General features: G+C 40.6%; 1 protein-coding gene across 1 annotated transcript in view; it reads left to right on the forward strand.

Moving 5' to 3' along the window:
* The window catches only part of LOC309547287 (UPF0500 protein C1orf216 homolog), a 33951-nt gene extending 19778 nt beyond the window's left edge, over positions 1-14173 (forward strand). The window contains exon 2 of the mRNA XM_082247118.1: positions 12886-14173. Coding sequence (XP_082103244.1) covers positions 12909-13751 — 843 coding nt within the window. The 5' untranslated portion in view covers positions 12886-12908 and the 3' untranslated portion in view covers positions 13752-14173. The remainder of the gene's footprint in view (positions 1-12885) is intronic.
* Positions 14174-21253: the final 7080 nt, after the last annotated feature.

Genomic DNA, 21253 nt, shown 5'->3' on the forward strand with positions numbered 1-21253 from the left:
ACCCCATACCCATTCACATAGGGAGGGGGATCTGGGGGGCCCCCCTTGTTAAACCACCGGCCAGGGTTGTGGGGATGAGGCCCTTGTCCTCATCAACATGGGGGCAAGGTGCTTTGGGGTGGGGGGGTGCAGAGTCCCCCCTGCCCCAAAGCACCAACACCCCCCCATGTAGAGGGCATGTGGCCTGGTGTGGTCCAGGGGGGTGGGGCCGCCCGCTTGTCCCCTCCCCTTTCCTGGCCTGCCGGGCTGCATGCTCGGTTAAGGGTCTGGTATGGATTTTGGGGGGGACCCCACGCCATTTTTTTGGCGTGGGGCTACCCTCAAATTCCATACCAGACCCGAAGGGCCTGGTTTGGAACCTGGGGGGGACCCCCACGCTGGTTTTTCACATTTTGGCGTGGAGTTCCCCCTGAAGATTCTCACAGCGCAAGTCGCCCTGCAAGTCGGATCATCCTGATCCGACTTGCGGTGCGACTTCTATTCAAATCAATAGGCTCCCATAGGAAACCATTGATTTTGAATGGAGGCAGAAAAAAACGCTGCTAAAAGCAACGTGGCAAAATGTGCAATAACGCAAATGGGAAAAGCTACTGAAAGCACGTTTTTACAGCTGCTTTTTCCGGCGTCAGAACTTGCTTTGACGCACGTTTTTTCTAACGCCCCGTGTGCATGGGGCATAAGAAAACCTGCAAACGTAGAAAATATATGTTAGGTCGAAAATGTGAATCAGGTGCGCAAACATTTTAAATCATGTGTCAAATATATAATCATATAGTGACAAATCTACACAAATGGAGGAAACTTTAGAAGATTTGTCACTATATGATTATATAATTGACACACAATTTATACGTTTTGCGCACCTGGTTCACATTATTTAACAAACAGGTAGTTCCTTTGAAGCATTACATCAAATACACCAAACGAGAAATACACTTGAAAACACATTAAAAAAATACTTACTTGGGCACAAAACTGGCTCGCCAACACTTGTTTCCTGATCGGGATCATTTGGAGAAGAGCTTGCAAGTCTGGTCGGAATGCTGGCAGGAGATCTTGCATCCGAAATTTCCACATCCGATCCGGCTGGAGGTGACACATCCCATGGATCAAATGAGGGAACCTCTGCAATGTACATTTTTTAGGAAATGCAACAATAGAAGGTTAAACAATCATCGCAAATAAACATATTTTTAGTATCTCACTACAAAAAATCTGTGCCTACCAACCTTGCTGTTGCTGTGGTGGCTGCACACTTGTTGGCTCCACCATGCTGCACTCTGGACTACTGACCATTTCCTCCCTAGTGGTCACAGTGTGTTTTCTGGGTTCTTTATCTACATAATAATAAAAATGTGGCATGTAATAAAATTCACAGGCGGTACATTTGCTAGGACATGGTGCACTGCTTGACAGCTATTTTCATAAAAAATATTCAGACATGTACATGGTTATCTCCTAAAAAGTAGGGATGTTAATGTTTGATTCAGCATAGGAAACAATTACCTTTTTGGCATCAGGGCCCATGTCCTCTGGTTCATCATCCAATGTGGATGGAGCTGACACTGTCGATGCAGCTCGCCTCCTCTTTTGCAATTCTTTTTCTTTTGCTTTTCGTTTTTTCCCTATTTAAAGGTTACAAAAAGAATATGTAAATAATATGTTATTTTGTTTAGAAAATTTGTTGCAATAAAGAAAATTCGTTGCAATCAAATGCATATATAGTTTACTGTGGATTCCTGTCTTTTAATGTAATATACAAATAAATCATCAATAGATCAATCAAATCAAGACATGACCAATAAAATAACAAAATGGAAAGTTTTCATATACTTTATTATCTATACATTTCTATACAACATACACCAAATCGACCCAAAACATATTGCTTGATAAAATTAAAAAACATACTTTTTTTAAGAATATGATGTATGTGACCAAGCTGTTCATGCTCCCCATGCTTCAAATCTGACCATCTTTTTCGTATTTGGTCTTTTGATCGTTCAACACCATAAATTTTATTTAAAGATGCCAGCACCTTATCCAGAATCCTGTCTTTTCTGGAGTTGGGCCTTTCATAGTTCTGCAGCCTGCCATCATAATATTTCTTGTCAAGAATGGCCACCATCTCCACCATTTCACCCTTGCTCATAGGTGTTGCTTTTGATTTTTTTTTTGGCCCAACCACTTCGGCGTTCACTTGTAGTACTCAGAGATTCTGCCATCTCTGCAACGATTCTTCCGCCGACTCACGTGTGTGTGTGTCGCATGCAGCCTAATATTCGCCACGTACACGCCCCTGCGTCAGCGCGCCACTGGAGGCGGAGTTGACGCATGTGCTGTCTTTAAAGGACGCCAGATCTTTCGGTCGACGATTCGTTATCGGCAAATCGTTTGGAGGAGCACGATCGATCGGCGAACCACAATTCTTCAGAGCAAACAAAGGTACGACTTTAGATTCAAAAGTGGGTGTTTTTGGCCCTATACAGGTTATATTGTGTGATAAATTAATAAATTCATAAAGTGACCAAATCTTCTCCAAAAAAGGAATGATATTGAATCAAAAAGTGAACCGTGATAATATAAAGTCCCAATACACAGTGAAAATAAAGTGACACAGTAATAATTGAAATCTTCATCTGTGAGTGTGATCAAAGGTTCTGCATGCTTCACTCCAAGTTATCCTAGTGTCAAGTGTAAGGTTAGCAGCTCACCTCAGAGACAGACGAAGTCTATGACGCAGCGCGTACGGGGGAGGAGCCTGCACGTCATCACGCTATTTCCCGGAGGTTGCAGGAAGTGTTGTGATGCCCAGAAACTCCGCACTGCCTAAGTGCCTAACAATGTAAGTGCGATTTCATCTTTTGTGTTAATAAATACCCTTTATAAGACAGAGAGCACTAGATCTCCTTTTTATTTTTACACCGGATGCCATATATGTCTGGAGAGAGTATCTGGAGGCGGTGATAGGAGGGCTTACCAGGCGACTGGGATTTACCCAAAGCGTGTTTGACTCTCAGGAGTCTGTCTCTGAGGTGAGCTGCTAACCTTACACTTGACAGTAGGATCACTTGGAGTGAAGCATGCAGCACCTTTGATCACTCTCACAGATGAAGATTTCAGTTATTACTGTGTCACTTTATTTTCACTGTGTATTGGGACTTTATATTATCACGGTTCACTTTTTGATTCAATATTATTCCTTTTTTGGAGAAGATTTGGTCACTTTATGAATTTATTAATTTATCACACAGTGATTGTATTATTCACTTAGCGCAGCAATATTATTTATTCAGCTATCTTTGGTGTTTTTATGTTTGGCACTGATTGCTTGCAGCTTTGTGCACATTATTTGTATCATTTTATTAGGGCTTGCGCTGATTATTTTAATTTTACTACAGGTTATATTGTGCCTATCTTTATTATGTGACAAAATACATGCTCTTTTACTAGGTTTTGTGTTGTGTTGTGTCTTGCAGGCATATACTGTACATCATCATCATGGTGGATAAATTCACCTCTCCCGAATTTATGCAAAACTTTATAGATGAGTACAGAAAACTGCCCTGCTTGTGGAAGGTAAAAAGCAAGGATTATTCCAATAGGCAAAAAAAAACCGAGGCATATTTGAAATTAGTGGACCTGTGCAAAACAATTTGCCCAAATGCCGACATCAACTATGTCAAACAAAAAATTGCAAACCTCCGCACAACATATAAAAGGGAGCTAAATAAAATAAAAGAAACTGAGAAGTCTGGAGCTACTGCCGAGGCGATATATGTACCCAGGCTATGGTACTTCGAGAGCCTGCGGTTCCTGACGGAACATGAGGAATCCAGGCCATCCCTGTCCACGCTCCCTTCCACATCGGCAGAGGCCTCATGTGAACCCAGCCAGGAGGAAGAGATCCCGGAGCCAAACTTGACACAGGTATAGCATTTCACAATATATTGTCTGCAAAAAACATAATGATGGGAAAAAAATATTCTCAAGACAATAATTCACCCTTTATGTAAAGTCTGCTATTTGGTTAAAAAAATACAACAAACATGACTTTTTATATACAGTACACTTTAACATTCTAATAAATTGTTAATTTCATCAACAGGAAAGTGTCACTGTGGAGGAGGTAGGTGTCAGCCAGGAGTCTGTGGAGGCATCTGGATCCACCCAACCTCCGGCAAAACGGCACCTGAAGCAAAAAAATGTGGACCAGATAACAACTGAGTTTCTCAGCCAGGCCTCTATAGCCCTGAAGAGAAAGCCGGACGAGGAGGAAGCATTTGGCTTTCTGACGGCAAACAAGCTGCGTAAATTAAAGGTGCCACAGCGCCAAAGGGCAGAGCTCCTGATCATGCAGGTACTGCATAGAGCGGAATTGGAGGAACTAGAGGAACACACCCACCTCTCCAATTCTCACCCATCCCTTCCACCTCCACCACAGCAACCCCAGCCACCACCTCCACCACAGCCACAACTGCCACGTGGCAGTCAGTGGCAAAATGGCCCTCCTGATCCCCACATCTCCTCATGGCCCCATGATTACCGGTATTCCCAATTGTAATTGCCCCTAATTTCTAACCTGTTATTTGTGTTACCCCTTTTTATTTATTTTTAGTTTCTATGAGGAGGAAATGTCCTTTGTTATTTTAATAGTTTCAATACGGAGAGTATTTATATATTTATGTTGGAATTTCTTCTTTTATAAAATAAATATGATGATAAAAAAACTACTTGCCTATCTTTACTTTTTAAAAAGTAGGATATTGGGAGTAAGCAGCAATATATGTTTTTGACATTAATTACGAAATGAATAAAGGGACACATGAATAGTTAGATATTTGCAGTCAAAAAACAAAGAGAATGGTGAAGAGTTTTAAATATTTAATTTTAAAAATACATGCACCATATAGAATAGCCAAATCATTATCATCATCATAACAGAACACATGCCTCTTTAATTGTAAAGTATAGAATTATGAGCAGCATCTTCCTTCTTCTCACATTAACCAAGATGAGCATGTGCTCCGCATTTCATATATTTTTTGGACTGCCGCGAAACGAAAGTTCTTTCTTGATAAAATGGCTAGTTTTCTTGAGAAAATTCTTCCGGGTCGTTATTTGTTTCCGATCATGTGTGTTCCGATTAGTAGATTTTTGTCTGCCGAAATCTGTACTGACTGACCGAAAATCGGCCGTTGTGTTGACGGCCAACAAAAATTATAGCCTGCACACCAGATTTTATTCGGCCGAAAAGTCGGAGTCGGTTGTCGAAAGCATCATACTAACAAGCCGAAAATCGGCCGATCGGACGTTGGCCGAAAATTCCCGGCCAATAATCGATGCGTGTGTGTCGAGGCATTAGTCTTATGACCATCTCTCTTCCGAACCTTAATTTTAATCTAGCCTTTAAACTTTCCCACCCTAATCCCTGACTCTAACCATTACTTACTTTACCCTTAAAGTGTTACTAAACCCAGGACCCTGCACCCACTTTTATATCGGGTCTCCCACAGTACACAGTATAAACACAGTATAAACTGCTAAATACCTTTTCTCATCAGCAGTATATAGCAGTCTTGTGACTTCTATCATTGTCCAACAGAGCACTGGTTAAAGCTTGTAGGAGGAGTTTTCATTCTCCTCTGACTGTCATATGAGGCTGCATGATTTTCTGTCTGGACAGGGCTGATTGGCCCTGTGCTGATCATATGCACCCTCTTTAAAAGAAGACAACCATAAAAAATAGTATGACATTTTTACTTAGCTGTACTATAATCCATCATTCAGTACTTTCATTGTGGGTACGGGCTCAAACCATTTCCAATAGGGTTCAATATAAAGCCAAAACAGGACTCCTTCTGCTGTTTTGTGTCATTCTCTTTGCAATGTCTAAGGCTCGGTTCACATTGCCACGACCTGAAAGCTGCGCGACTTACAGTGCAACTTTGCCAGGCGACTTTGGCGCAACTTGGCATGACTTTGAAGCAATTTCAGGGAATACCTGTGTATTCTTCCTGTACTGTAATGTCGGATCCATATCACATCAATTGAGATGAGGACAGAGGGAGTTGAATGCATTTATTGAGATGCTTGTAGATCTGAAATACTATGGGCCTGTGCTGCAGAGACCGCTAACTGGTAGTTAATTGTTATTTTAGTTTTTTTTTTTTCTGTTCTCATTTGAAGCCAATACATCGGTTGTTATTTAGTCTGCTCTAACTGTGCCCTTGTAGACGCTTTTATAAAGGAGTCAAATATGCCCCCCTATTTGCATGTTCTTACTTTTCTCCTAATATAGATTAAAAAATTACTACTGTGGGGATTTAACGATGGGTGCAGTGTTAGATAACCTAGGTCACCACCTCTGACTAACAGGTTTCTCCGAGCCATGCTTACACACTTTACTATTAGCACTGTTTAAAGACTTGGGTTTTTCTCAGCTCCTGAGCCAATAATATGGTCCAATGTAGAATACATACGACAATAGTGCGTTTTGTTGTTGAGATTACGATATTTGTCATATGGTGACCAAGACAACTGGCTTAATGTTATTTTCTGTTCTTGTTCTGTTTTGTATTTGTGTTTTATGTATGTATTTGAAATATTTTCTCAATAAAAATTATTTAAAAAAAATGAGATGAGGATCGGACTTGGAGGCAACTTCCATTAACCGGTTCCCGACTGCGCACAGTATATTTACTGCGGCACATGGGCATCCGCAGGTAGGGGCAAGAGGGGGCAAATGCCCCCCCCTGGAATCTCAACTTCCCCTTTCAAGTGGTTGTTAAGCCACTTTATACCATCTTTTCTGGTCTGTTTAATAATCCTGTGTGCCTGTGTGTCTGTTTTAAAAAAAATAAGCCATTCTTTACCAGTTTTCAGAGGGCCGAGCACCGCTCACGTGACCCGTCCGCTCCCCTTTCCCTGTCTGACAGCTGCCTGCAGCAGGCAGGGCCGAGGATTCCTCACTGATGTCAGTTAGGAGGGGAGGAGGAGGGGAGAGGAGGAGAGAGGCGGCTGGTCACGTGAGCGGCGAATGGCGCCCTGAAAACTTGCTTATGGCTTATTTTTATAAAGCACAGACCCAGGGGCACACAGGATTATTAAACAGACTGTAGACAGGATATTAAACTTTAAATGAATCTAGAGCAGCAGGAGGGGAGGGGAGGGGGCGGACACTGACACAGGAGCAGACAGGCAGGGAGGGAGGGGGGAGAGAGGATAGAGGAGGACAGGAGGGCTGCGGATGACGGAGGCACGTAAACTGACCACAGTGTTGAGGCTCAGCAGCCATGATATACCGTGGTCAGCTTACAGAGGGGAGGACATAGCAAGGCAGGATCAGCCAGGTATTTTAGGTGATAGAAGGGGCCATATTACACAGCACAAGCACTGTACTGTATACCATGCTTTAAGGGAACAGGATACATTTTTTTTAGGTTAACAAATGCTTTAAAAATAAATGTTGCTGTTTGCTCTTTAAAATAAATACTCAAAATAAGTATAATGGCAAAGCCCCTCCCCTTCATGACATTGTTGAAAAGGGGCGGAGCATGGGTTACCTTAAAATTATGCCCCCCCTGAAAAAAGTTCTGCGGACGCCCATGCTGCGGCAGTCAGCCCCGGCCAGGCAGAGTGACGTAGATCTACGTCACTCGCCTGTCACTGGAATCGGAGCCAATAGCGGGCGAGCGCGCGCCCGCTGAGGCGCGGGCCCGCCTTGGCTCGTTCAGGGAGGAGTGTGGGCGTGTGACCGGCGGACCCGATGTCCGCCGGTCACTCGCCGATCGTCGGTACAGCGGGAGAAAGGCAGAGCGGCTTATGTAAACAAGCCGCCTGTCATTCTCCCCTGTGTAAAAATGAAGATCAGACGGTTCTACTATGTAGAACCGTTGATCTTTGTTTTGAAACCAATAGTCATGTCCCACTACAGTTAGAAGCACGCCCCTAGGACACACTTAACCCCTCCCTGTCCAATACAGTTAACCCCTTCCCTGCCAGTGTCATTTTTGCAGTAACAGTGCATATATATAGCACTGATTACTGCAGTAATGTCATTGGTACCCCCAAAAGTGTCAAAAATGTCAGTCAAGGGTCCGATCTGTCCGCCGCAATGTCGCAGTACCGCAAAAAAAACGCAGATCGCCGCCATTACTCGTTAAAAAAAAAACACCAAAAATGACAAAAATCTTTCCCTTTGTTAGTAAACGCGATAACTTTTGCGCAAACCAATCAAAATACGCTTTTTGCAATTTTTTTTACCAAACATAGGTAGCATAAAACAATTTGGCCAAAAATGTTAAAAAATTTTGATTTTTACATTTTTTTGGGGGGGAATTTCATATAAAAAAAAGTGAAAAATATTGTTATTTTTGCAAAAATTACGATCTTTTTTTGTTTATAGCGCATGATCAAAAAATCGCACAGGTGATCAAATACCACCAAAAGAAAGCTCTGTTTGTGGGAAAAAAAGGACGTGAAATTCGTTTAGGTACAGCTTCGCACGACCGCGCAATTGTTCGTTAAAGTCACAAAGTAAAAAATCGCAAAAAACCCCCTGGTCAGGAAGGGGGTAAAATCTTCCGGGGCTTAAGTGGTTAAAGTCTATGGGCAAAAGTCGGATAGAAGTCGCCGTGAAGAAGTACAGGAACCTTTTATAAACTCTGAGCGACTTCAGTAGTCTAATTAAGACAGCTCTCATTGACTAACATAGGGTTTCACATGTTACGCGACTTGAGGTCTCAGAAGTCGGACCCCAAGTCGCAGCAGGGTGAACCAAGCCTAAGGGTCTTTTTATATGGTACCCCAAAACACTAAAGGCAATGAATATGCATGCTACAAAATACCATTGGCCCTATTTCTTCTGTTAGGGAAAAAAGTTAAAACAGTGAGGAAAAAAAAAGAGTGAGAGAATAAAAATAACAGGAGCATTTTACATGTCACAAAAATGGCAGATAATGTCATATCTAGTAAAAAGAGAACATATTTTCCTGGGAAACATGTTATTGACATGTGTAAGCAGCATGTGATAAATTCTTTACTATCCCTTATACAAAATGAAGGATTTTAGAAAGAATAACATCTTTAGATAACAGAAAGCCCCTTGTTGTAGGATTAGTGACCTTTTCTAGTTGGGGAGTGTCAAAGATCCTTTTGGCTATGACAGAAACAAAGGCCTTTTTTATAAATTTCATCAAAGACGCTATTTCTGTATCTTAATATTCATGTGACTTTCACATTAAAGGCTAAAAAGTATCTTGTGGAAAATAACTGTTTGATAGCCCTAAATAAACACACAAAACATAACGACATTCTAATGGAAGTCAGGCGGAACAGTTCACAGAAGGCAACTTGGTATATTCTAGCCCAAAATCAGTTTTAGGGCTAGAATATACCAAGTTGCCTTCTGTGAACTGTACCACTATATCTGTTCTTAGTCGTTTTTATTATGTTTGGGTATTGTGTTGTTTAAAATGATCATTTTGTTGTAGACACCACATTTGGCATACATACCATAAACCTGGTAAAAAATGTTGTTCAAATAAGCAAAGTATAAGCTTGTTATCTATCCTACCAATACATTGTATGTATTCATATATATTAAAACAGTAAAACCTTGGATTGAGAGTAACTTGGTTTGAGAGCGTTTTGCAAGACAAGCAAAAATGTTTTCATAAATTTTGACTCGATAAACAAGCGATGTCTTGATATACAAGTAGCGTCACATCACAACTGAGTATAAAAGAGAAGAGAGGCGCCTCTAAGTGTAGTAATATGGTTACATTTATTGAAGGTACAAAACTTAGCAACTAACATGGTTGATGATTAAAACAGGCACATCTAAGTATGCAGGCATCCGGGGGTAAAGGTGTCCACATAGACCATCCTCCTTACCATCGTCAACATAATCCCTTCCACACTGCGCTCCACGAGCGCTTTAAGACTCGCTTTCAGATCGCTCTACTGCAGGGTAGTCTTCCCGGTCACGATTAAAGACTGACAGCGGTGAGAGCCGGCAGTGCGGAGCATTGCCTATGTGGACAGCTTTACCCCAGATGCCTGCATACTTAGATGTGCCTGTTTTAATCATTAACCATGTGAGTTGCTAAATGTTGAACCTTCAATAAATGTAACCATATTACTATACTCTCCTCAATATTCCCAGTAGATACCATCATATGGGGATAAATAAAAGAATCCTCATAGTGTAACCAAATATATCCACTTTATTATCAAATAAAATCACTTACAGGTAGGCACAGAATGAACAGGGTCCTACTCGCAGCATAGACTTGCTTGTTACTCAGTAAACAGTCCAGGGGATTTGGTTTTTGGTATTAATTGTAGAACTTGGATGGGAGAAGGGAATAGTGAGATACTCCGACTTGAACTATTCACAGTAGATAAGGACAACTCTCACTTGGCCTCACCAGGTTATTTGTAGAAGCAGACACTGTTTTACCCATACTGCCACTTGTATTGAAGAATTTGGTCCTCTTGCTTTCTCTAGCAGCAGACTTGATGCAACTACAATATCTTTAGGACACACTCTAGCATCCCCTTGACTGACACCCGTCCACTGACTCTTCTAGAAGAAGGGGTTGGCTCTCACAGGACAGACCCCATGACATAGATCTGTACTTACTGTAGGCAGAATCAGATGCTGACAAAAGGGGACCTGCCTGGTTCCGAAACGTTGCCGTATGTGTACCATGTGACCATGTGAATAAAGAAGTCGGGATCTGCCCACATGCCTGGACCAGCACCCGGCTCAGTCTTTCAGTGAGCCACTAAGAGCCTGAGCAGACCAATCCTGCCCCCACCTCATCCACAGCCCAGTGCTTCAATGAGCGTGGGGGGCAGAGCAGAGAACCATTGGCTGACAGTCAACCACTCTATGCTCAAGGGGCTGTGGGAACTAAGCGATCGCCGGTGTTTGATTGCTCGGTTTTCAGTGTTAGAGTGGGGGAGGGACAGATGTAGCATTGGACCGATGCTGCATCCAGCAAGGTAAGTACGAATCTGAAAAAAAAAAAAATTCCCATACCTGTCTTTTAAGCCAAAACTTTTTCGGGTTTAAATATTGTGTAAAGGTTAGAAATGTTGCCAGTTTTTATTGCTGTTTGTGTCCACATTTGGAAGATTTTTCCTCAGTTCCTGTGGGGGTAAAGTAAAAGAGGAAGTGAAGGTATATCTCACCACACCTATCAATTTGACAGCTGTCAATCAAAAACAGAAGTGATTGGAAAATACCTGAAAAAGGATACAGGTAGCAATAAAGATATAAAAACCTGACAAACTGGATTTGGGATCTAGGGCTTGTTAATACCATAACATATGATTTAGCATGCGCATACATTTTTAACTTCATCGGCAATGCCCCACATTGAAATGTGTTTTTATGCAAGCTGCAAAGGATTTTTTTTTGCCCTTTTTGCCATTATCTTTTTATTGTACACATAGCAAAAGAATGTGGACTGAAATGAAAAGGAAATAAGGCTGATTGCCTTGTACTTTGAGCATCGCAACCCCCATGAGCAGCCCACTCAGTCTGCTGCTTTTTTAACCACTTAAGCCCCGGAAGATTTTACCCCCTTCCTGACCAGGGCCTATTTTGCGATTCGGCACTGCGTGACTTTAACGGACAATTGCGCGGTCGTGCGACACTGTACCTAAACGAATTTGACGTCCTTTTTTCCCCACAAACAGAGATTTCTTTTGGTGGTATTTGATCACCTGTGCGATTTTTTGATCATGCGCTATAAACAAAAAAAGAGCGACAATTTTGCAAAAATAACAATATTTTTCACATTTTTTTATATGAAATTTCCTAAAAAAATGTAAAAATCAAAATTTTTTTAACATTTTCGGCCAATTTGTTTTATGCTACATATGTTTGGTAAAAAAAATCACAAAAAGCGTATTTTGATTGGTTTGCGCAAAAGTTATCGCGTTTACTAACAAAGGGAAAGATTTTTGTAATTTTTGTTGTTTTTTTTAACGCGTAATGGCGGTGATCTGCGATTTTTTTGCGGTACTACGGCGGACAGATTCGACCCTTGACTGACATTTTTGACACTTTTTTCTACAGTAATCAGTGCTATAAATATGCACTGTTACTGTAAAATTACACTGGCAGTAAAGGGGTTAACTTTTTTTGAGAGGGAGGGGTGGTGTGTGTCCCTAGGGGCGTGATTCTAACTGTGATTGGCTGTGGCTTGAGGTGTAGGAACAGTGATCAATGGTCCTACATAGTAGAACCGTATAATCACTATTTCTACACAGGGGAGAATGACAGGCGGCTTGTTTACATCAGCCGCCTGCCTTTCTCCCTCTCTACCGACGATCACCGAGTGACCGGCGGACATCGGTTCCGCCAGTTCACACGCGCGGGGAGGCCCATGACCGCGCGGAAGCGCGCCTCTGGCGGCGCGCGCTCGCTCCCCAGAGCCTCACAGGCTAGCGACGTAGTACTACGTCGCTCTGCCTGTGAGGGGCTGACTGCCGCAGTAAATATACTGTGAGCAGTCGGCAAGTGGTTAAACTGTCACAAAATTCAGGGGTCACCACCTGAAGGTTTTCTGTATACCCTGAGAAAAATACTCCCAGAAATGTTATTTCTACTTGTGTAATTGGTTTGCTGTTTTTCTCACAAGTCTTCAATAAAATGCTGGTCAAAATTGAGGCATTCCCTAAAATAGGGGTTTCGTTTTGGTGAGATAGTCCCTAATACATGTCCTCTGTTAATGGGATTTAATTTTCCTAATTTCATCATTAGAACAATGACTTTGCCCAGGTGTATACACTGAAGACCATCCCATTTAGGAATCAAGCAATGGTATAATGAAACAACTAACTTCCATCATTTTGTTGTTTTCCCAGATAAAAGAACGGACTTGCCAGAGATGTTTGCCATACAGAAATCTGAGGCCAGTGCTCATCAGTCTACATTTTATGAGCCAAAATCTTTGGGAAGCCTTCCATTCGCCAATGTGAAGGACAGGAAGCAGGATACTAACTTTAATATTCTGGAGGAGGCCTACGATAAGAATGAAAACTGGAGGAAGGATAAGAGGGAAGGAGATGACAGAGAGGAAAAACTTAATGAGGAAGAGGACAAACTAGCTGTAGAAGACAATAGGACCCATCAAAAGAAAATTGCCATGGCGCAATTGAAAGTAGCTAGGTCTGAAGGGATTAGTTTGTCTTCATCAGAGGAAGAGGTTAGAAGCCCACCTGAAGGTGCAGAAATTATGCAGCTGGGAGGGGATACGCCTAAAGATAAACCTATTGGCTGTAATGAATGGGCCAGTTCACCACTAGAAGACAATGGTTATGCTAGCAGTTCACTTAGCATTGATAGTCCTGACAGTATTACCATTGATGCATGGGATGAAGTTAATACACCAATCCCAACATTCACACAGCAAGAAGCTCCTGAAATTGAAAACTCTGATGATGAGTCCTCAACAGATTCAGAATCCATTACACAAACACTCACAGAAGCCTTCCAAGATCTTCAGGACAAGGAGAAACTAAAGGAGTTAGAAAAGGAAAAACACCATGCACAGTTAACTATGTATAGACGGCTTGCTCTCCTGAGATGGATCAGAGGCCTCCAACAACGGGTTAAGGATCAGCAGAACAGGCTTCAAGAAAGCTTTGACACTATTCTTGATAACCGCAAAGAGATCTTGAGATACATCCAGCATGGCTACAATAAATCACCTACTAAAGAAGCAGCATGAGAGTTTTAAAAGATAAAACCATACCTCTTCTATATCAGTTAAACCACAACATCTTTCATTCCAAAGTTCTTTTGTCCTTCAGACAAAGAACAGAAAGAAGACAGTCCACGGGAATGAAGGAAAATAAATAATAGATGGATCTTTGTCATCCCGTCAAAATATTAATGTCTTCTACGGTAGCTTACAACTGTTAAATCCAGAAATAACACTAGGTATTAATTATCCTAGTTTATTCATTTGTGTTACAATTCTCAGTACATAAAAAACTGTAAAAATGTTAAGAGTTCTAAATGTCAAAATTGTTTATTGGTATTGTCAAATACATGTAAAAAGAGTAAAATTAGCAGTGATTTCACACATGGGATCTATTATCCAAAAAGGCATGTATTGTCTCCAGACAAAGCTTTTCAGTGTGTGAAACATCTTGTCCAAAAGTGTTCTAAGCATAGTTGGTGTTTATCCTGCCTACTGTTTTCATTGAAGGAGAAGTCTTGATCTGAGTACAAAGTAAAATATGTTAGCAAGATCCAACAGACAAGTGTTCTAATACATATGATTTAGATTTTTCTATATGTTATATGATTTTGATTATTTTATATGTTTTTTGTTTTGTTTTTATAGCTGCAGAATAATATGCAAAATAAGGAAAGAAGGTCTAGTACTTGGCTGTGATCTTGTTCAAATACAGGAAAATTTAGCAGAGAAGAGGAATAACAGAATTAGTCAGAAGCAGATTCGATCTTTTAGGATGGGTTTTTTACCTATTATTATTGTACTGAAGAGCATTAGTACCCAAAAAGTTTGCTTTATCTCCAGGAGAAAATGACTGTTAAAGACATGAACTTAAATATTTTAGAGCTTAGTCAGATCTCTAACAACTTTTTATTTTTTTATTTTTGGCCTTGTCCCTCCTGTTTAAAAAAAAAAGTCTACCTTCATATCCCAGGAGGCTTCAGAGTACTGGTGACAACATTCTTGCCTTGACCTTGGTGAAAATGGCAGCTAGGGGACAGGTTGGGCAAAAAAAGAAAAAGAAAATAAAAGAAAAAAAAATGACTTCCCATTTTACATTGTGGGGGGAGTGGAGTACAAAGATACCTAGTACATCTAGAGCAGGGGTGTCCAAACTATGGCCCTCCAGCTGTTCAGGTACTACAATCCCCATGAGGCATTGTAAATCTCTGACATTCAGAGACATAACTAGGCATGATGGGAATTGTAGTTCCTGAACAGCTGGAGGACCATAGTTTGGACATAGCTGATCTAGAGGGTGAACATTCAATTTCAGTATATGTTAACCCAAAAATTAACTTTTAACATTTACTCTTCTAATCCTAGGACTTCCTTTTACAGGTGACAAAGCTCACCCACTGCCTTACATTGAAGTAGTGGCATTGTCAACCTACTGTTTAGTTTCAGGCTGCCTATTTAGTTAAAAGGAAGGGGAATGATTTGAACCCTGAGACGTGTGAATGATATTACTGGAAGCATCACTCCCTCGCCAACATTCCACTCACAGTTCCCAGAGAGGCATTAAGAAAATACACACATATATATATATATATTTTTTTTTTTTTTTATCAAAATGTTTTAATATCAGGGAATGCCTTGTCTGCATAAATGTAATATTCTAGGTATTGAGCTTCCATCTTTTTAAGCTACTGGCCTTACATATACATTAACGGTTTTTATTTTTTCAGAAGCGTCAACATGAGATATAGTATGTAAATATCTCAGAACACAACGGCTCTTTCTTGATTTCTTCTTTAAATGGTTAAGCAGTGCTCCACTCGCTCATTGTATGCACTATTTTGCGTTCAATATGTGTATTTATTACAAAGCAGAAAACAAGAACAATTAAGTACAACAGCATAAAACACTAGTAATAGAATACATGGTCATATCCTCAATGTGATAGGTACAGAACTGCATACAGTACAGTTCAGGATTGCAGACAACAAAAAGGAAGACAGTCGTCTACATAACACATCTACAATCTGTAAAATTAACATACAAGAGTTCAAGGTGGACCTGCCAATTGTGGCCAAACTACTAGCCGTCTGCTGCTTCTGCTCATACTAGAAAAAAAATTGTAAAATAAAAATAAAGGAACAGATTATTGCAGACAGGAAATAACACAATATCCAGAATCTAGATGCACCAAGGAATAGAGAGGGGAAAAAAATAGAAAGAAGATAAAAAGAAAGAGAGAAACATATGACCTAGGGTGCCCTGAAACCACAAAGTAAGAGGTAGTCATTCCAGTCAAATATGCATATACAAGGCCAAGGGTGTCCGTGTCTTTTCAAATTGTCTAACCCTATCAAGTAGCACACTTGCAAAATCCTCATGGTTTATTATCCAGGAAAATTTATGTTTAGTATGGGTAAATTACAGAGATTGTTTGTTCCAAGCTCCTGCTATTGTACATTTGGCTGCCAGAGAAATAAAAGAAGCTAATCTCTGTGCACTACGAGAAATACCAAGAATAGCTTCATTTAATAGGGTGTATTGGGGCTGTTGACCTACCACTTCTCCCAACATGAGACAGAGCAAGGTAAAAACCCATAGTCTTAGGACACTGCTACCAATTATGGTACATAATGCCTCTCAGGGAGCAGCCGAAAAAGCACAGAGGAGAGGAGCTTGCATACATCCTAACTAGGCACATGAACTTCAGGTTTGCCTCAATAAGGGAGATATTTAAAATGCCACGAAATGATGCATTAAAGCATGAGTGCCATATCTCCAAAGTCGTATCAGTCGACAAGTCTTTATCGCAGTTTACCATTTAAGATAATTTTTCCGGGGAGAGCAGCAACAGACCATATATCAATGAGATTCCTCCTCTCTGACCCTTATCCCCATTATACCACTTTAATAGGGAGAAAGGGAAGGGGCATCCTGCCCCGATGGGCATAATGATTTCAAAAAGTGGGAAATTTGGCAGAGACAAAAATATTCAGAGCATGGCAAGTCAAACATAGACACACAATGGGCAATGGTAAAGGGTCCAGTTGGGGTAAAATAGTGCCCAATTTCATATAAACCTTTGTCTAGCCACTATTTAAATGCCCTAGCATCCATACCTGGAGGGAAGTTAGGATTGTAAAATAAGTGAGTGAGGGGGTTAAACTGAGAGATAAAATGGTCATCAATCTGCAATTTATCTAAAAGGGCTAGTGAATTGGACAGGGTCAGGCCAGGACTGCTGAGCGAGCTTTAGGGTTTGCCAAATCACATAATCGATAGTAAACTGTCAGATTGCTTGTCTTTCCATCTGAACCCAATCGGGTTTTTCATGTTTAGAATAGACCACTGATAACTGTATCAATTGTGGCGCTTGATAATACAGCCATAAGTTTAGGGCTCCAAATTTAAGCACTATTTTCATTGCTAAGAGCACTAGATTAAACTCTTTTTAACTTTAGTAAGTACCATTTCATTCTTATCAAGGTAAATACATATTGTAGACCATCGTATTTAACCAGTTGAAATGATATATATTTTACTGGATGGCTGTAAACAGCCAGATGCTGCTCCTGATCCTACTCTTGACATAACATTTGAGCCAAGATGGAACCATTAAGAATAATCCTAGGGCTGATATTGAATGCTTGTTATTCATTGTCACTCAGAGAAATGTTGAAGCTTGTTAGGAAGTCTCTGTGCAAGCTATTTAATCCATGCCTCTTCGAGTTCTCTCTTCCATCTTCATAGTAAGGTAAAAAAATCTTCAAATATTTCATCAATTGCATTCACATTTAGCTGTGGAAGAAAACAAATAACTATAATCTTTAAAGAGCGTACAAAACCTATATTTTAATTAATCTTCCATGGCGGAAATGCAAAAGTGCCTGACTATCCTGGCAATGACATTGCCTTTCTGCTAATTTATTTTAAATGAGCTTCTGTTCATTAGCTACAAATATCTATAACAGTTTGAAATGCGTAGAAGAAGAACTATGCTACTACTTTAAAACAAATCTAATTTGTAGTGAGACATGGGAACATACAGTAAAGGAAATTGTTGCAATAGGTGTCATAGACAATTACAGTTTGTGTCTAGCGCAATGTTGAACGGTCATTTTTTCTTTGTTTCTTTTTTTCCAAAAATGCTGAATAATATGTCTATGTGTTATCTTTGTTGTTATATAAATCACAGATTTCCATTACCCTATGATATCACTGGGGAATGTATTTCTTTTAGTTTTTGCAACTGTTAAAATGTAACATATTTAAACATGTAAATGATTTTATGTACATCATTTGTAAATGCAGTAAAAATATTAAAGTATATTCATGTGTCTTGGATAGTAATAAAATTATGATCAAAAATGGTAGCAACTATGTGGACTCAATTCGTCTAAATAAAAGGTTAAGGTATATCCTAAATATCAATCAAAGACTAACATTAGGAGGAGACAGCAAGACCTGACCATAAAAAGGAAAAATAAACTATGCAAAAACAGTAACAGTATATATTTAGTTTAAGGTAGCAATAGCTGTTAGACGTCCGTTGTCTAACACCTCCAATTTAAAGAAGTGTTTGGGCAGCAATCTATCTGTCTGTGGAGTACAAATGACTAAAAAAAAAAAGGATCGGAGGATCCAAGTTAAAATAAAAGTAATTTGCTGGACTGACTTTATAAAACCAATTGCTAGTTTTTCTAAGGCTGGCCATACATGTTCAATTTTCTTCTACAATATTCCTTTGGATTTACCTTAAAGCGGTTGTAAACCTAAAATAAAAAAAAAAAAATAGAAAAAAAAAAAACCTGCAAGACAAAGGCATAATGAGCTAGTATGCATCACATACTAGCTCATTATGAATTACTTACCTTAGAACGAAGCCCCCGACACGGACCCCCGGACACCGCTGCGGGTGCTGACATGATCCCACGGCGTCTCTTCCGGGTTCGGCAGCTCCGGCGCTGTGATTGGCCGGAGCAGCGATGACGTCACTCCTGCGCATGCGCGCGGGAGTCATTTTCCGGCAAGCTCCCGTCAAGGGAAGCTGAAGGTCCGCCGGACCTTCAGAGCGCATGCGCCGCTCGCGTGAGCGGGTGCATGCACTGCAAATATCTCCTAAACCGGCATATATTAATTGTACCTACAGGTAAGCCTTATTATAGGCTTACCTGTAGTTAAAAATGAAAAAAGCGGGATACTACCGCTTTAAACAATTTAGAGCAAGGGCCTGCCTAATTGGATACAATTGAAAGTTGTTTAGTTTGGACCTCATATTATATGGTTTTTGGTCAATCTAAAGGAAAATAGTACAAAGCAATTGAACATGTATGGCCAGCCTAAGCATGTTATACACAGCCCAATACATGCATTTGGGATAGTCCCATAGGGTTTCTTTGCATATTAAGTTTAAGTATATATGTAGCAACTCTTTCCCAACAACCACCATCAAATGTTTTTGGGTACCATTGAGCCTTTAAAGTATTAGTCCACCTTAACACTAAAATCCCTGCATCTACAGACATCCACGATCTAACCGATCTAGCCCTGTAAAGAAGAAATCAGTATACATACCTTTTTTGAAGCTGATCCGACTTGATCCCATGCTGAGCTGTCAGCGGTGGCTTCGCTGTGAAGGTGGGTGCAGAGGACACATCTGATAACGGAAGCCCCATAGTAAGTCTATGGGTTATATCACTCCCCATTCATTTCACAGTCATTTTGGCCTGTCCTCTGCAGAGCTTCCACCGCTGGAGACCGGATCAGATCGGCTTCAAAAAAGGTATGTGTACTGATTTCTTCTTTACAGGGCTAGATAGGTTAGTGTTAGATTGTGGATGTCTATAGAGGCAGGGATTTTAGTTTTAGAGTGGACTTACTCTTTAAGGCAATCTTTCAATACATAATGATGATCTATATTCTTGTTTTTCAGATAATAGTCACCGAAAGGCATGGCTGTACGTTATACCAGTTGGCAACTTTTTTCTTGACTGCTAAAGTGGTTCTAAAGGCCGAAGGTTTTTTACCTTAATACATTCTCTGCATTAAAGTAAAAAACTTTCTGCAAGCAGCTTCCCCTCCAGCCCCCCTTATACTAACCTGAGCTTGATCTCGATCCAGTGAGGTGCACATAATAAACAACTACCTCGGCTGTTTCCCTCCTGATGGGCTCAGAGACATCAGCGAGAGCCATTGGCTCCTAATGCTGTCAGTTACAGCCAGTGAGGAGGGAATAGATGGGTGGGGCCAAACCAAAGGGGGAGTAGTCAGGGGTAGAAAGGATGATTGGGGCTGCTATGTGCAAAACCATGGCACAGAGTAGGTAAGTTTAACATGTTTGTTATTTTGATTTAAAAAATGTAACATTTACAATCACTTTAAATTGATATTTACTTTAACCACTTGCCGACCGCCCGCTCACCGCAGATATACTGCAGCAGGCTGGCTCGGTTGCGCTAATCACCGTACTTGTACAGCGGTTTACAAGAGCACTCCTGTGGGTAAGCACACCGCCAGAGGCACGCACCCCCCACTAGGCAGCGGGGATGTCCATCCATGGGCTGGCACCCGCGATTGCTCCCCGCTGAGAGAGAACAATGGTCTGCTGTTGTAAACACAGCAGACCGTTGTTCTCTCTGAAATGAACACACAGCGCCTATGATCCTCCTATTTAGGTTCACAGGTCTCTGTGTTCATTTCACAAGTCCCTCACCCATACAGTTAGAAAACACTCCCCTAGGCTCACACTTAACCCTTTGATTGACCCTGGGCTAACCCCTACCCAGCCAGTGTCATTATTACAGTAACAGTGCATATTTTTAGCACTGATTACTGTAGTAATGTCACTGGTCCCCCCCAAAAGTGTCAAAAAATGTCAGTTAGGGGTCCGATCTGTCTGCCGCAATGTCGCAGTCCCGCTAAAAATTGCAGACCGCTGCCACTACTAGTAAAAAATAAATAAATAAGCAAAAATGACATAAATCTTTCCCCTAGTTTGTAGATGTGAAAACTTTTGTGCAAACCAATCAAAGCACGCCTATTGGGATTTCTTTTACCAACAAATATGTAGCAGAATACAAATTGGCCTAAAAGGATGAAAAAATTTGATTTTTTAATTTTTTTAAATGTTTTTTACATTTTTTTAAATGTTATATAGCAGAAAGTGAAAAATATTGTTTTTCAGATAGTCACCGCAAGGCATGGCTGTACTTTATACCTTCTGGAAACTTTTTTGATAATTCCATAGACTGTTTATTGAAAAGGAAAAGTCAGACTGCTTGGATTTTAACCACATCTTCTAATAAGGTCACATGTTTACCATGAGGGCTGGTGTGAACAAACCCTAAATGGTTTACACCTGTATTGTTTTGCATTTTTGTTCAATACAATTTGTTTAAAGCAGGACAAAACCCTTCTATCCTTTACAACCAAAGAAGCTGCCATCTTAAATCTGGTACACACAAGCCCAATATTGGTGGGTATGGGCCAGTTCAACAGAAACCAGCCGACATTTGGCCAAGTGTACAACAGCA

Source organism: Pelophylax lessonae (genome assembly GCF_965119305.1).
Source record: "Pelophylax lessonae genome assembly, chromosome: 2".
NCBI lineage: Eukaryota > Metazoa > Chordata > Amphibia > Anura > Ranidae > Pelophylax > Pelophylax lessonae.